The sequence below is a fragment of the Mustela erminea genome, chromosome 6 (assembly GCF_009829155.1).
Source record: "Mustela erminea isolate mMusErm1 chromosome 6, mMusErm1.Pri, whole genome shotgun sequence".
NCBI lineage: Eukaryota > Metazoa > Chordata > Mammalia > Carnivora > Mustelidae > Mustela > Mustela erminea.
The window spans coordinates 85891893-85908175 of record NC_045619.1 but is presented as its reverse complement, the minus strand read 5'-3'; the positions used below and the strand labels follow the sequence as shown (position 1 = coordinate 85908175).

General features: G+C 37.4%; 1 protein-coding gene across 1 annotated transcript in view; it reads right to left on the bottom strand.

Annotated features, from left to right (window-relative positions):
* The window catches only part of LARP4 (La ribonucleoprotein 4), a 76175-nt gene extending 61253 nt beyond the window's left edge, over positions 1-14922 (bottom strand). Inside the window, 1 exon segment of the mRNA XM_032348168.1 lies at positions 14801-14922. Coding sequence (XP_032204059.1) covers positions 14801-14818 — 18 coding nt within the window. The 5' untranslated portion in view covers positions 14819-14922.
* Positions 14923-16283: the final 1361 nt, after the last annotated feature.

Below are 16283 nucleotides of genomic sequence, written 5' to 3'. Positions count from 1 at the left end.
TTAAAAAAAAAGAACACAACCCTCATGTCCTTACATTGTATAATTTCAAGCAAAAGTGATCTGCAGGTGTGTATGACTAATGGCTCTTTTTTTTTTTTTAAGATTTTATTTATTTATTTGACAGACAGAGATCACAAGTAGGCAGAGAGGCAGGCAGAGAGAGAGGAGGAAGGAGGCTCCCTGCTGAACAAAGAGCCTGATGCAGGACTTGATCCCAGGACCCTGGGATCATGACCTGAGCCGAAGGCAGAGGCTTTAACCCAACTGAGCCACCCAGGCACCCCTGACTAGTGGCTCTTAATGTTATTTAAGATGCATCCATCTAGAAACAAAAGCATTGGCTAGTACATATACAGGAGAGGCCTGACTCACAATATGGGTATTTCTGCAAATACAGAAAACTACTCAAAAATTGGGGGAATCAAATATGACAAATATTCACTATAAGAGATTAAGATTAATATTGAAGATACACAATTATGCCATATACACTTAATTTACAAATAATTACCCAAATATTGTGGGATTACGATGAAAATTTGCTTTTACTGATGCGATGCACTACTTTTAAAAATTGTTTTAGTTTTTAATTTTATTATTTTTTAAAGATTTTATTTATTTGGGAAAAGAGAGAGAACTCATGTGCAAGTGAAGTACGCATGCGTGGAGGCAGGTGGAGAATCTTGAGAACAATCCATGCTGAGTGCAAGCCCAACACAGGGCTCAAACTCATGACCCTGAGATCATGACCTGAGCTAAAACCAAGAGCCACATACTTAATCAACTGAGCCACCCAGGACCCTGAGTTTATTATTTTCATTCCAATATAGTTAACATAAAATGTTGTATTAGATTCAGGTATACAATATAGTGATTCAATAATTCTATATATTTTCATTGCTCATCATGCTAAGTATCCCCATCACCTACCTATTTCACCCAACCTCCCCAACCCCTACCTTTGGTAAATTACCAGTTTGCTCTCTATATTTAGATTAAATAATGAGAACAGAATTTGTGACCATGAACTTTCAATGTTTCATTATGACCTCTTTATAATCAGAAGTGTTTTAAAAATATTCAACTCATCATTCCTAGGTTAAGAGCAGAAATTGACAAAATCAAAGGAAACAAAAATACAGACTGTCTTACAAATGATTTTAGGTGTTACTATATTTTCTATCAGAGATCAGTTACTCCTTTGGAGATCACACATAATTACTCAAAGCTCAACCTCTATTAAGCTTCCCAATTCAGTCAAATTATTATAATCTCCATCTAGCTAAAGATATAAAGAGTGATGTCCCTATGTGTTTAATACAATTCAAAGAAATTTGCTCCAAAGCAATCAGGTTAGATTTCAAACAGAGTAGAGAATATAAAAACCAAATGCATTTCAGTATAGATGGTGATGGAAAGAGCCCACCTCACTTCAGGGGCAAAAAGAGACTGCAATCATGGGCCAGAGTCAGGAGTGATGGGACTGTTGCTCAGTGCCAAGAAATTCCTCGTAAGATCAAGTGTTATCCCACCACACTGCAATTAATTTTTGATATTAAGAAAGAAAGCTTGTCTTTCTTTTACTGAAATCTAAGTGCCTGGCAAGGCTGTGTTGGCACAATGGCTGTTATGTGCTTTCTACCCACCTCCTGGAATGCCTGAGCTTCCCACCTCAGAAGGCACCAATGGTTTGCCCATGCAAAGTCCATACCCTAAGCATGTGAGGATAGGAATAAATAAATAAATAAATAAATAAACTCAGTAACTAAAGGACCAGAGCCCATTTCTGCAAACTTGTTGGTAACCCAGAAGTCAGACAAGAGCCCCCAAATCACCACTGCCTCTACCACTGAAGTAACAAGATAAAAAATTAGTGATAGCTTGATGCCTTCCTGTGCTGTCTGAAGTCAAGATACAGGACTTTGGCACACAGTACTCAAGTATTGCTAATGGGTGTTCCCCCTTTGACTAAGACAAGGGGATGCATTATTTCATTAAGTATCTAATAATAAATCAAGGTAATTAATTAGATGCCTTTCAGCAGCATACTATCCATAAATCTGTGTCCCTTCCTAAAGGTACCAAGAATAATCAAAGTGTAAAGTCTATGGCATATAGACAAGCAGGACTCCTGGGAATATATTTCCACAAAACTAGTTAAAAGTATACACTCTAAAAGCCATTAATGTACACAAGAACACACATATATAAGGATGTATATTGCAGCACTGATTCCATAAGTGAAAGGCTACAAACAAATATAAACTTCTATCTAAACAGTTAAATAAAATGTAGTATACTTTGTAACAGGAATACTATAAAAGTTAAGGAAAAAAAAAGATAGGTCTATATATACTAACAGTGGGAAAAATATCAAGTTGCAAAACAAGCACTTTGTTTCATCATTTATGTTAACAAACATAAAATCACTGTATAGATAGATACATAAGTATGTAAAAACAGAAAAGGTCTGAAAGGTTACAACACCAACCTTATCAACAACAGAGCTATAAATTACTAAGATACTTACCAAAGAGGGAAAATGTCCAAAGAAGAAGCAGGAATAGTTAACTACAAAACATCATTTTACCTATTGAACTACTTAACATCATTTTGACAAGTATAAAAAGAAACTATCAGTTCATTGTCGTAATTCATATAATTTTTCCAAGAGTTAGCAACGTTTATCAATAGCCTTAAAAAGACGCATTCTTTTAAACACAGAATTAACCAGGAGTGCCTAGGTGGCTCAGTGAGTTAAGTATCTGCCCTTGGTTCAGGGTGGGATACTTGCTCAGGGGGGAGTCTCCCTCTGCCCCTCCCCCAACTTGTGTGTTGTTGCATACTCTCTCTCAAATAAATAAATAAAATCTTTAAAAAATAAATAATAAAAAATGGAATCACCATATGATCCAGTAATTCCACTACTGGATATCTATCCAAAGAAAAAGAAAACACTAATCTGAAAGATGTACTCCTATGTTTACTGCAGCATTACTTGCAATAGCCAAGATATGCAAGCAACCCAAGTGTCCATCCATAAATTAATGCTTAAAGAAGATGTGCCATATACACAATGGAGTATTACTCAGCCATAAAAAAGTATAAAACCTTACTATCTGTGACAACATGGACAGACCTAGGGAATATAATGCTAACTGAAATAAGCCAAGCAAACAAAGATGAATACCATAAAATTTCACTTATATGTGAAATTTAAGAAACAAAACAAACAGACAAAAGAAACAAATTCTTAAATACAGAGAACAAACTAGTAGTTGCAGGAGGGAAGGTAGGTGGGAGGACAGGTGAAATGAAGGGGACTAAGAGTACATTTAATGTGATGAGCACGAAGTAATGTTAGAATTGCTGAATTATACCGTACACCTGAAACTAACAGATCACTGTATGTTAATAATACTTCAATTAAAAAATACTGTAAAAAAATAAATATTCTTTGATCTAGAAATATACTTGCGAGAGCTACTCAAAAGAAAGATATGCAAAACTATGTAAGTACAAGGATATTCACCACGCTGATTTTGTAAGTGAAAAACTAGAAACGTCTAACTGCTATGGTTTAAATATTTGTGTACCACCCTCCCCCCAAATTCAAATGTTGAAATCCTAAAGACAATGTGATGGATTTGGAAGGTGGGGCTTTGCAGAAATGCTAAGTCCGAAGACTGAAGCCCTCATGAATGGATTAGTGTTCCTCTAAAAGAGATCCCAGTCCCTAGCCCTTTCCACCATTGAAGACATTGGCAAAAAGGCACTATGAACCAGAAAGCCCTTACCAACTACCAAGCTGGCTCCATAATCCTGGACTTCCCAGAATTAAATTTCTGAGTTTATAAGCTACCTGGTCCATGATACTGTCTGAGTAGCCTGAGTGGACTAAGACACCAACCACAGAGGATTTTTCAGCAACTATAAGTCCAGCCATATAAAGACTATCCCAGAGCCTTAAAAGAAGACTGTATATAAAACTGGTGAAATCTGAGTAAGTTATGTGGATTGTACCAACATCAATCTGTTAGTCTTTTATATCGTACTACAGTTATGGCAAGGTGTTACTTCTGTGAGAAACTGGGCAAAAAGGTACATGACACCACCCTGTATAGTTTTGTTTTGGCAATTTGTGAATCTGTAATATTTCAAAATAAAATATGTACAAATGGGGGAAAATACTGTAGAAGGCATTGAAAGTATTCAAGGAAATCTGGGGGGAAAAAGCAAGTTGCTACCTTATTACAGAAATTTTGGATTTTGTGAAATAATGCACAAGCACAGAAAAGACTGGAGAGACTATAAAAAATCAGTGTTATGACTGGTTATCTCAGAGCAGTAGCATCTTTATTTTCATTTTTATACTTTTATTTTCATACAATTAACATCAATTGCATTTACAAACATTTAAGATCCAAATTAAAAGACCTATCAACTGGGAAAATCATTCCAGGCAAGTGACACAAAAGACTACCATCTTCAAAGAGGGTTAAGCACAAACAAGCAAAAAGTCAATTCGCAGTTAATAAACATGGAGAAACGTTCGATCACACTAGTCACTAAAGAAATGCAAAATAAATTATTTCATTTTAACCAAATGGTAAACTTTTACAAATTAGAATGCTGGATGCCGACAAAGATGCAGTAAACTGGACAACAGTAAAAACTGTCCTAACACTTTTGGAAAGCAATCTGTCAATACTGATGTTGATATGAGTTACTTTTCAAATGTTCGCTCTTTGACCTACTGCAGTAAACTTTAACCTAAAAGCTTTATACAAGAGTGTCCTATATTGAATTGCTCCACATAAAGAAAAACTGGAAACCGAAGCGCCCAACAAAAAATGTTGTTTTTCTTTGACAAATAGTCTTTATTTATTTTTTTTTTTAAAGATTTTATTTATTTATTTGACAGACAGAGATCACAAGTAGGCAGAGAGGCAGGCAGAGAGAGAGAGAGAGGAGGAAGCAGGCTCCCCGCTGAGCAGAGAGCCAGATGCGGGACTCGATCCCAGGACCCTAAGATCATGACCTGAGCGGAAGGCAGCGGCCCAACCCACTGAGCCACCCAGGCGCGCCCGACAAATAGTCTTTAAAATGACACATTAATGAATCTGACAAGACAGTTTAACTACAACAAAGGCTTATTTTTCTCATTTAAATTCTCAATTACCATGTTCGATTCATTCTGTTTAGGATTTAATAATGAATTACATCAAAATCCTTATCTCTGGGACGCCTGGGTGGCTCAGTTGGTTAAGCAGCTGCCTTCAGCTCGGGTCATGATCCCAGCGTCCTGGGATCGAGTCCCACATCGGGCTCCTTGCTCAGCAGGGAGCCTGCTTCTCTCTCTGCCTCTGCCTACCATTCTGTCTGCCTGTGCTCGCTCTCTCTCTCTCTCTCTCTCTCTGACAAATAAATAAAATATTAAAAAAAAAAATCCTTATCTCTTCCACAGTACTAGAAGTAAGCCCCCAAGGCTACAGTTACATAAAACATCTGTTAAAGGATGTAAACTGTCCAAGTGCACTCTGAAACTCTCTGCCAAAACCACCACAAAAATATCCAAATTGTCAGTCCACAAAACTGAGAGATCAATCACCACCTCTACCTTAGCAATATATGTCATCACCAAATAAGCCAAAAGCAGTCTTTATTATTGGTCCATTTTATGCCAGTTCCTACGTGGGGAGTGATATAAATGAAAGGAAAAAAGAAAGACATCATATTCTTGGCAAAATGATACCCTCCGGTCATTAAAAACAGCAGTTTTAAGGTAACAGAACAGAGTCAGGAAAAAGTCATCATGAATATGGTGAACTATCTCTTCAGTCATATCCAACCACTTGTTTTACTTACCTATTTACGATTAGAAATAGAAATCCCAAGCCACTTAACCCTACAAATGCTGAAAAACAAAGTGTATAGACTGAATAAAGTTATTTGCCTCATGGCAATTAAAGTTATTTCTCATGGCAAATCAATCATCCAGGTTTAATTTTTCCATCTCCAATATTGAGAGGACCACCAAATTACAAGTAATTATTATTAAAAAAAAAAAAAAAAAAGACACAAAACACCTGTCATTTCATCTAGGATAAAACTTTAAGGTTCTAACAGACCATGCTTACGGGAATTTCATGGACAACAAAAATGAAAATTAAACTGGGAAATTTTCACCATTCTGACAGAGAAGAGTAACAGCTAACATTTATGGAACACTTAATTCACCTTCATAACAACTTCAGTTAAATACGACCATCATCCACCTTCTGCAGATAAGAAAAATGTTACTTTAGGGGAGCCTGGCTGGCACGGTTGGTGGAGCATGTGCTGATCTTGGGATTGTTGAGTTCCAGCCACAATGGGTGTAGAGATTACCTAAAATCTTAAGCCCCAGCCCCAAAAGTTACTTACCCCAAGGTCATGTGCCCAATGTTGCAAAGCTAATAAGGCAGAGGCAGGATTTGAATCTAGGCAGAAGGAACAGTCTGCCGATACATTTTTACAGTGGTTTTTAACCACTACACTACAGTTACCTTAGAAAAAAAGTTTTAAGACAACTAGTTATTTTAAAAAATATAAAAGACAACAAGTTACATGCCATTTAAGGAATACTATAAATCTCCTCACCAAGCCAAATGGTCCCTGGCTCAGTTCTGTCCAGAATGACTCATAATCCAGAAAAAAAATGGATATGCCACCAGATAACTAGGGTCCTCAGAGCAGAAGTCAATTCAGCTCTGCACTGATTTCTATCTCAGGGCCAAAGTAGTTTTCTATCCTAGGGCCATAGTTAATTTTCAATTAAATAAAAAAGATAATATTCATGGCAGTTTAGCAATAAAATTACCCTCTATCACAAGCACTTATCTTCAGCTGAATTATTTTGTCAGCAAGCTCCACAACGGCAATGACCTTATGTATGGTTTACTGCTCCCTAGCACCTTGAACAGTGACTGGCACACAGGAGGCCAAATGAATCAAGGAATGAACAAATGCTATACGAGTGTTTCTCAGGCTTTACTGTGCTTAAGAATCATCTAGGGAGGGGCGCCTGGGTGGCTCAGTGGGTTAAGGCCTCTGCCTTTTGCTCAGGTCATGATCCCAGGGTCCTAGGATCCAGCCCCGCATCAGACTCTCTGCTCAGCGGGGAGCCTGCTTCCTCCTCTTTCTCTGCCTGCTTCTCTGCCTACTTGTGATCTCTGTCTGTCAAATAAATAAATAAAATCTTGAAGAAAAAAAAAAAGAATCATCTAGGGATCTTGCTAAAATGCAGATTCTGATTCAGCAGTTCAGGGCTTAGACTAAGAAGCCCTTGGGTAACTAAGTTAGCTGCTGGTCTATGGCTCACACTTTTCAGTAGCAAGGTAACTGGACCCCCCGCCCCGCCGAGGTCATTTCCCCCAATCTCTTCAAGGAGTCAAGAATCAGGATTCACTTACTCTCCAAGGAAGAAAACCTGAAGTTTATTCATCAATAAAGCTATTACTACCGATCCTCTGTTATCAGAAGGAAAGACTTATCTCCCCAAATTTTCACTATACCTCAGTCAGATGGCATCTGTTAACTGTTCAAAAACAAAACAGGCTTCCATAGACTAGTGGTTTAGCTTTTTTTTGGCGGGGGCGGCATCAAAGATTACTCTGAAAATATAATCAGAACTACAGAGCTCTCCCCAAAAAGTTTTATAGGAGATTCATGAACCCCCTTATTAAGACCAAGATCTCCACTTGTATTTACCATTTAAGTAATTTAAATAGTCCTCAACATACTGAGTCATTTTACTCCAAACTGTTATCTAATAAAGCCAACAGCTAACCATATAAATCAAATTTTTTTTAAAAATTCCAATATTAAATATGATCAACATTAAATACATTAAATACAATCAATATTAAATAAAAAAATAATCCTTTTCAGAAATCTGTATAGTCAAGTCAGCAAACTGTTCTTTTCTTTCTTTCTTTTTTTTTAAAGATTTTATTCATTTATTTGACAGACAGAAATCACAAGTAGGCAGAGAGGCAGGCAGAGAGAGAGAGGAGGAAGCAGGTTCCCCGCTGAGCAGAAAGCCCGATGCGATGCGATGTGGGGCTTGATCCCAGAACCCTGGGATCATAACCTGAGCCGAAGGCAGAGGCTTTAACCCACTGAGCCACCCAGGCGCCCCAAACTGTTATTTTCAAATAAAAATGACCAGAAAACTAAGATGAGACTTATCTTTCCCCAGTGTATATGAAAGCTGCAGCTCACATGTAGTGTTTACTATGCACCAGATACTATTTGAAGTACTTTACGTTAACTGTCAATCTTCTTAACAACCTTATGTGACCTATTAATATTATCCTCAAGTTATTAGTATTATCCTCAATTTACACATAAGAAAATTGAGAAAGAGGCGAAACAACTTGCTCGAGGTCATACAAATAGAAAGAGGCTGAGCCTGAACAGTAGCCTTGTACTTGTTTTTAACCACTCTTTTGTGCAACCCTGTATATAAATGTATCTTATAATTATTACTCTATCACTGCCCCCATTTTTTTCCTTCACCTAACTCAAAAGGCTAGAATAATCCCACATATCTTTTACCTTGCTTAACTGCAAACTTCTGTAAATCCTACAAATTTAATTTCTCATAGCTAATTCAACAACAAATATTTTAGTACCAACTTATGTGCACTGTTAGTGATATGAGGAAAAGTACTGCCAATAAGCATACAGTCTCTTCTGAAGAATTAAAAATAATCATACAAATCAGGAAATTTTTGAACATGAAACAGGATGGGACAAGTACTGGCCACCTATGTACAACACAAACCCTGGATTACTCCTAAATTTCTGTTTTGACACAGAAAAGCTTTTCTCTTCCCTCAGTAATATATAAACCAAACAAAACTTAACTTTTCATCCTTGGAGTCTGGCTTTCAGTCTACAGTTCATACTCTACCCCTAGTAATATTCATCTAAAGTATTCCTCTAGAAGGGAACAAAGGGAAACAAGAGAAGGAAGGAAGCGAAGGAAGGAAGGACGAAAGATCCAATGAACTCTTCTGTCTTTGGTTTAGAGTCAGTCATTTATAAATACAGAGATATTTTCTGAACCAAAGTTTGGCTCAAATGTTTGGGTCTATTACAAGAAACAGATGAGAAGACACATGAGTACTTAAGTTTCTTTTTCTTACATATACCTATACCTGCATATTAGAAAAAATTTTCTTTACAAAAGAGGAAATATAAATCATCTACTTGCATCTCGTCATTTGGCATTCCTTTAAATCTTGTATACAAATGTCTGTATTTGAACACACTGCAATCTTCATTTTTTTTTTTAAAGATTTTATTTTTTTGACAGACAGAGATCACAAGTAGGCAGAGAGGCAGGCAGAGAGAGAGGAGAAAGCAGGCTCCCCGCTGAGCAGAGAGCCCCACATGGGGCTCGATCCCAGGACCCTGGGATCAGGACCCGAGCCGAAGGCAGAGGCTTTAACCCACTGAGCCACCCAGGTGCTCCTGCAATCTTCATTCTTGTTTTGTAAGTTTTATTTGCCCAATTAAAAGTATACTCTTCAGCTATAAAAATTTTTAAATAAGGTTAATTACCCAGTTTGGCTTATTCAGAATCAAGGTAAATTAGTAACAAGACTCAGATTAGAACTCGAAAAGGCATACTTCTCTCTTTTTTTTAAAAGGTATTTATCTCTTAAATCAGTGCTGTCTCATAGCAGTTTTTGCAATTACCAGTGCCATTATGATGTAGCTTTAATAATTTTTCCAAAAATGTTCAACAAATCATAAGGCATAAAGTAATAATTTTGGAAAGTTACTATTTATATACTGGACAATTTACAACACAAAAGAGTTGCTATGATAATCAAATCATAGTTGTCAGCTAAGCTCTTCACTAGACTATGTTAAAATGCTTAATACATAAACATCATAAACAGCATTAATATAATGAACACAAACTTTGTCAAAAGAAATTATTATTGCCAAATTAAAGATACGAACTTGATGTTCCAAAAAGTTGTCAACTGTCTAAAGTCATACAACTAACATTTGAACCCAGGATTCCAAAATCCTTGCAGAAAATTACAGTGCATAATGCAAAAGTTTATTATGTTATCAAGACTGGAAACCTTCCTCAAGAACTAAACATTAAAGAAAACAAAATTTAAGCAAAATATAGAATATAGGAATAAAATGCTATGAACACCATCAGAGCTGAAGAGTCATTTTCCATTTTCACTTAAGGATCTTCAGAGAGGTTTAAAATCTTTTTAATGACTTCACAGGATTATAGTTTCTCAACTTCCTCTACTTTCCACTCCTATGCAATATAGACTCAGACCCCATTTCAACTACAGGGTCAAAAATCTCTTCTTAAGCTTCCAGGTAGGAAACCAAAATTACAGATTTGAAGTGTTCATGACTACTGTTGTCAAGGATCATTTCCATTAGCTGGGAAATAATACGAAGCTGCCTGATAACAAACCCAAACTGATACAAAATAACTGAATATCAATATTCCTAGCTTCTGGAAAACTGTAAACCAGTTCACTGTAATTTGAAGCACCAAAAGGTACTTTTACATCTTTATGTTCATTTCTAAGCATTTTATTCTACTTTTCACATTTAAAAGATAATTCCTCCTTCATTCTCAGTCCATTGTATCTGAAAGTATTTCTACTTGAAAATATTTTTATTCATTTTTAAATTCTGCATCTACCTCCAATAAATATTCCAAAATCAAATTGCTCAGAAACCACTATTCACTTATTTATAATTTCTCTTGGCAATCATTCCACAATTTGTTTAGGCACTTTCTTCTTCTAAGTCATTTTTTTAAAACAATCATTGTCAGTCAGTGACATCTAATAACTTTTTATAAATAAATTATTTAAATTAATGGGAAAAACCAGTACTGTATTTGGAGTTAAAGGCACAATGTTATGATTACTACAATATAAAATAAATGATTTCAGATTCTAAGCTTCATCTAAAATTTAAAATGTTATTACCTAAAAAAACAGAACACTTTAGAAGTCAGATAAATTACTTTAAAAATTATGTAAGAGCTGGGGAAAGAAGGGAATGGGCAGTTATTGTTTAATGCGTATCATACAGTTTCAGTTTTGCAAGATGAAGAGTTCTGGATGTGAATAGTGGTGACACTGCAAAACAATGTAAAAGTACTTAATAACTCTGAACCATACACTTAAAATTGGTTAAGATCATTAAATTTTATGTTATCTGTATTTTAAATAATTAAAAATTTAAAAGTTATCTAAGAGTTATTATAGAGTGCATAAAAGTCATTTTTACCTAAATAAGTAGTTACAGGTATTCATTTTCAGGGAAAAACTCTAGAGACAGAAACCCAATTAAAACATGGCCAAACAACTAAAGCAGACATAAACTGCTAAAAATATTAGAGGGGGGAAAATGATCTGAAAAACAAACAAAAATGCTAGCAATCACAAAAAATCATTTAAAAAAGTGTAAGCTCTTATTTAAGTAATTTGTTAGTAAAAAGCACAATGCTGTTTTGAACTTACAGAATGTGTTTTAAGGGAATTTATGTTGGTAAATATCTGACAACTTTGTGAATTATCCAAACATTTTTCCCTCTTCACAGAGAGCCAGATATTGTATATGTCCCCTTCAGAACAGTGAGAAAAAAACCCAATAAACTACTTAAATCAAACTACTACTTAAACTACTTAAATCAATAGAGCCCTCTGTCTCCAAAACTAAGTTAAAAAAGTTACATCTCACTATTCCTTAAAATAGGATTCCCTGTCTGCCTGTAGCTTCCTATTGCAGTATATCTAGGTAACAGCGTTCTAATTCCAACTTCAATATTCACTAGCTGTGGACAAGTTTCTTAAATTCTATGCTGTAGTTTATCTCTAAAATGGAGATAATAATTCTCACAGATAGGACTGAGTAGATGTATATATATGAACACATGAAAAAACACTGTGTTTTGTACTTACTATACAAAAATGCCTCACGCCCAGTAAGTACAATATACAGGTATACCCCTATTATTATAGCACCATTATCATTACTATTATCTGTCCCACTCATTCCAGTTATAAACGAAAAGCTAGGGTCTTACCAGAAAAACACACACAAGTAAAAGATTCTGAATACAACTACAAAGGGCTCAGATTCCAGATTAGAGAAACCCAACCAAAGATGATCCGCAAGCAACTTGGTTTATAGAAAAGTGGCTCTTAACCTTGTGCCATGGACCTCTTTAGCAGTCCAAGTAATCTACAGATCTCTTCTCAGAATGTTTTTAAAATGCACAGGGGGCATCTAGGTGGCTCAGCCGGTTAAGCAACTGCCTTCAGCTCAGCTCAAGATCCCAGAGTCCTGGGATTGAGCCCCAGATAGGCCTCCCGGCTCAACAGAGAGCCTGCTTCTCCCTCTCCCTCTGATGCTCCTTCTGCTTCTGCTCTCATTTGCACTCTCTAGCAAATAAATAAATAAAATCTTATTAAAAACCTGTAATATGTGAAAATATTTCTCTTGTTGAACCCATTGCAATTTCAAGAATTTTCAGTTCTCTTCAATTCTAGATTTTAATTAGAATGTAGTCAAAATAAACAAGGAAATATTTTTCTCTCAATGAAGTTCACAGACTTCCTTAATTCTAACCAGAGACCCAGATTAAGAATCCTTGGTTTAGGGGAAAGTGCAAAATAAATTCTGGAGCCAGAGTTGCACCTGAATGACCTCAGGCATCAAACTGAGCTGTGGTTCGCTCCTAAATCCTGTAGGTTATTTCTATAGTTTTAAAAATCAAATATTAGTTAACAAAATGCCACATGACCAGTAGGTTGTTTTTTTGTTCTTTGTTTCACTGCTTTTAATACCATATATTTGGCTCCAAACGTGTAGTCACATTGTTAATTTTCAGCAACTCATTATAGGAGAAAAGTTAAAACAATGTACTGATTCACAAAGAAAATGATTAGTGGAAATATTAATTAACAGTTTAATAAGAGCCATGGTTTGGCACTAGAATAACCTATATCTAAATCCCAATTCCACTACTTTACTTCTAAGTTCCTTAACCTCTTCCGCTCAGTTTTCTCATCTGTAAAACACTGCAATGTTGTTTTACAAACCAGAGAGGATCTAGCTTAAACACTCAATAAATGGAGCGATTATTAAAGTTCACATTTTAACAAAACCAAACGAATCAATTGGGAACTCAAAAGTTTATTTTGGAATTCATGTTAATATAAATAAAATTTCACATTCTCTTGCCCAGCAAAACACATACACACTTAAAACCTGAAGCATTTGCATGGCATAACGTTCCTAATACAAACTGGCACTGTTTTAAATCGTATCTGATTTCTTATCCTGCCGAAAAAAAACCTACAATGAGGATAAAAAATTGGCAAACAGAATGGGCTCAGTAATCTCAAATCTCTTCATGATTTACTTGGGAGTGTTCCAAGTGAATGTTTATTACCAATGTTGGACATACTCTAAGGTAGCTGCGTCTCTTTAAAACCCAATTTAAAGATCTCAAATTTATCAGCTACACAGTCGGTTAGATTAAAAAAAATTAAAAGCATGAAATTTACTTTATGTCGTAATATTACGGAGTAAAATCCATCACTCCCTCCGAGAGAGAAAAAAACAGCCACAGACTGGTCCTGGCTTCTCGATCCATTATACAACCTGTAAATTCCTTCCCTCATTGAAAAGATTCTTTTTATGGGCATAGTTAACAAGTGCCAAGTTGCGAAGTTGCAGCTTTGCTGGTTTGACGTTTTCACAATGCAAGAACAATATGATCTGGAATCTACTCAAAGCATTAGCCAGGCAGTCAGCTGATGCTCACTGCACACAAGAGAAATAAGAGAAATTAGAGAAATTAAACCTCGTATTTCTCTAAATCAGGTATCCACTACCTTTAAAACTAAAATAGGCCAGCAGCGGGCGTTCCAGTTAAAATAAAAGTATTTCTATTGTTAAATAACATTAAAAAAAAAAAAAGCCGGCTTTCCTCGGACTAGGTTTCTCTCATTCTTGGAATTTTCCTCCTGTAAGGGCTTTTATGCGTCCATAAAGCCAAACCCTCATCCCGGAGCCACTGCCTGAGTAACTTTTACAAAAGGTCAAAGCGGTGCCTTTCAAGGCTTCCAAAGCCTACTGGCGTCTCCTCCGTTCACAGTAATTCGCTTTCCACCCACAGAACGTTCCAGAGACTTACGGACGGGGATCAAACAAAATTTGGTGGGGGTTGATAAAAAGCAGCTTTCAACTTTCTCTTCAACATACTTATACCGAATTTCACCTTCCTCCCTCCGCGGCCCCACATGTTGCTTGCTTCCCTCCCAGAGGGCCCCGCGAGACCTCGCTTCTCCACCACCCCCCACCCCCGCCAACGCGCCCACCTGATTACCCTTTTCTCAGTAGACTCCGCCCCGTCCTGCTGCACCCCCAACCCCGGCCTGTTTGCCTCCTCTAGGAGGTCCATATGGGACACTTTCCCCTTCCTCTGATTCTCACCTCATACCAGACAAGCCTGGATTCTCCACCTTCAATTCTCCCCCACTACGGCCCTCACTTCCCACAGCTTCCTGAAGTGTTGCGAGAGCGCAGAGTGGAGCCGCAGGCCTGCACGGCCCAGGTGCTGTGTCAGCCTATCTGCCGGTTCCGCGGCGTGTACGGCCTGGAAAGTCACATGGCGGTGGAACCGGCCGGTGCCTCCACACTCCTGCTCTCCTCACAGCAGGACGACATTACCAAGTCCACTCACCTCCACGAAGAGCAACATGTCGTCCTCCGCTCGGCCCAGTCGTTCTCGCCGCCGCGACTCCAACGGGCTTAAAGGCCCGAGCCCCAAACGCTAGGTTAAGGACACTCGCCTGGCCCCTCCACCCGGCAGTGGACCCGGCTCCTCCCCCGCCGTCAGCCGCTGCGGCCTGACCCGCCCAGTCCCACCTCCCTTGAAAGAGCAACCGCTTCCGGTTCCAGAGAAAAATTGCTTCCGGGAGAAGAGAAACCCCTCGGCGCGCTCAACTTTTACGCTACCTTTTCCAGCGGCAGCATGGGAGGTACTATCGTCAGTCGTGGGGGGAGGGAAGCGATCAGAGGAAAGCACCATTCTGTACCACGGGGGTGTGTACAGATCTTATTGACGCATTTTATCCCTCGTCAAGCGGAGGGCTACCGCTACTGTAACTACGCAGTTTTCCTAGTTCAAAATCTAGATCTGATGAAAAGCGGAGCTTGTGTGGAGAGTATTGGCAGACGCCCAATCCTTCCGAAAAGGTGGTGGCTCGAAGAAAAAGAGTGGGGGAAAAAAAAAAAAAGGCAGCAGTAATAGTAAATATATTAATAGCAGCTGCTGTGTATGAAATGCTTAGTATGTGCCTTACTATGTGCCTGGCATTATTCTAAGTATTTTATGAGAATTAATCTTTTATGCAATAGATAGTATCCCCATTTTACAGTTGAAGGAACCCTCTCAGAGAGCGGGTTTCCCTTAGAAACGCCTTTAAAGAACTTTGCCCTATGTTCACTTAGATCAGGTAGCCACATCCACGCTACTTAATACTTAGTATGGAAAGCCTCTTCGCTGATGTTCTGTCACTGTCACTTCAAATGAAGTACAATAAAAAAAAATTTTAAATGATCTTTACACTTTTCTTTTAGATGATCCAAATTCTTTACTATCTTCAGCAATACCTAGTAAGCTTTATTCTTCCCTATCAATCCCACTTCTGTATCTTAGGTCCGACACTTAATCTTTTGAAATAATTATGTCTTGATCTTTTCCACTGATTTTTCCCATGCTATTATTTAAAAAATCTTTCTAAATTAAAGGTTTCATTTTCACCAAACTGTTGTTTTCAAGACCTTACCATTCCGATCCCATGTAATCTCCCTTACTTTACCTCTAATGAACGTACTCACTTTTTCATTTAATACCAAAGTCGTTTCTCCATCGAATTCCTTATTTTTGTATTCCATCCTCTCCCAAATCTGATCCACAGTAAACTAAGCATTACTTCATCTCAATTAAACCAATCTTACCTTTCCCCTGAAAGATAAACTCAACACTCACCTCCAAAGCCATGGCTCAAGGTGTCTTCACTATCTGGAATGCCTTCATTTGTCAATCAACCTTCTCTCTCCATAGGGTTTTCCCAAAGACAATGCTCCCTACAGATTTCTTCTTCATGTCCCTTATTATCACTTGAATATTCTGTCTTAAGTTATTTTCTTTTTTCTTTTTC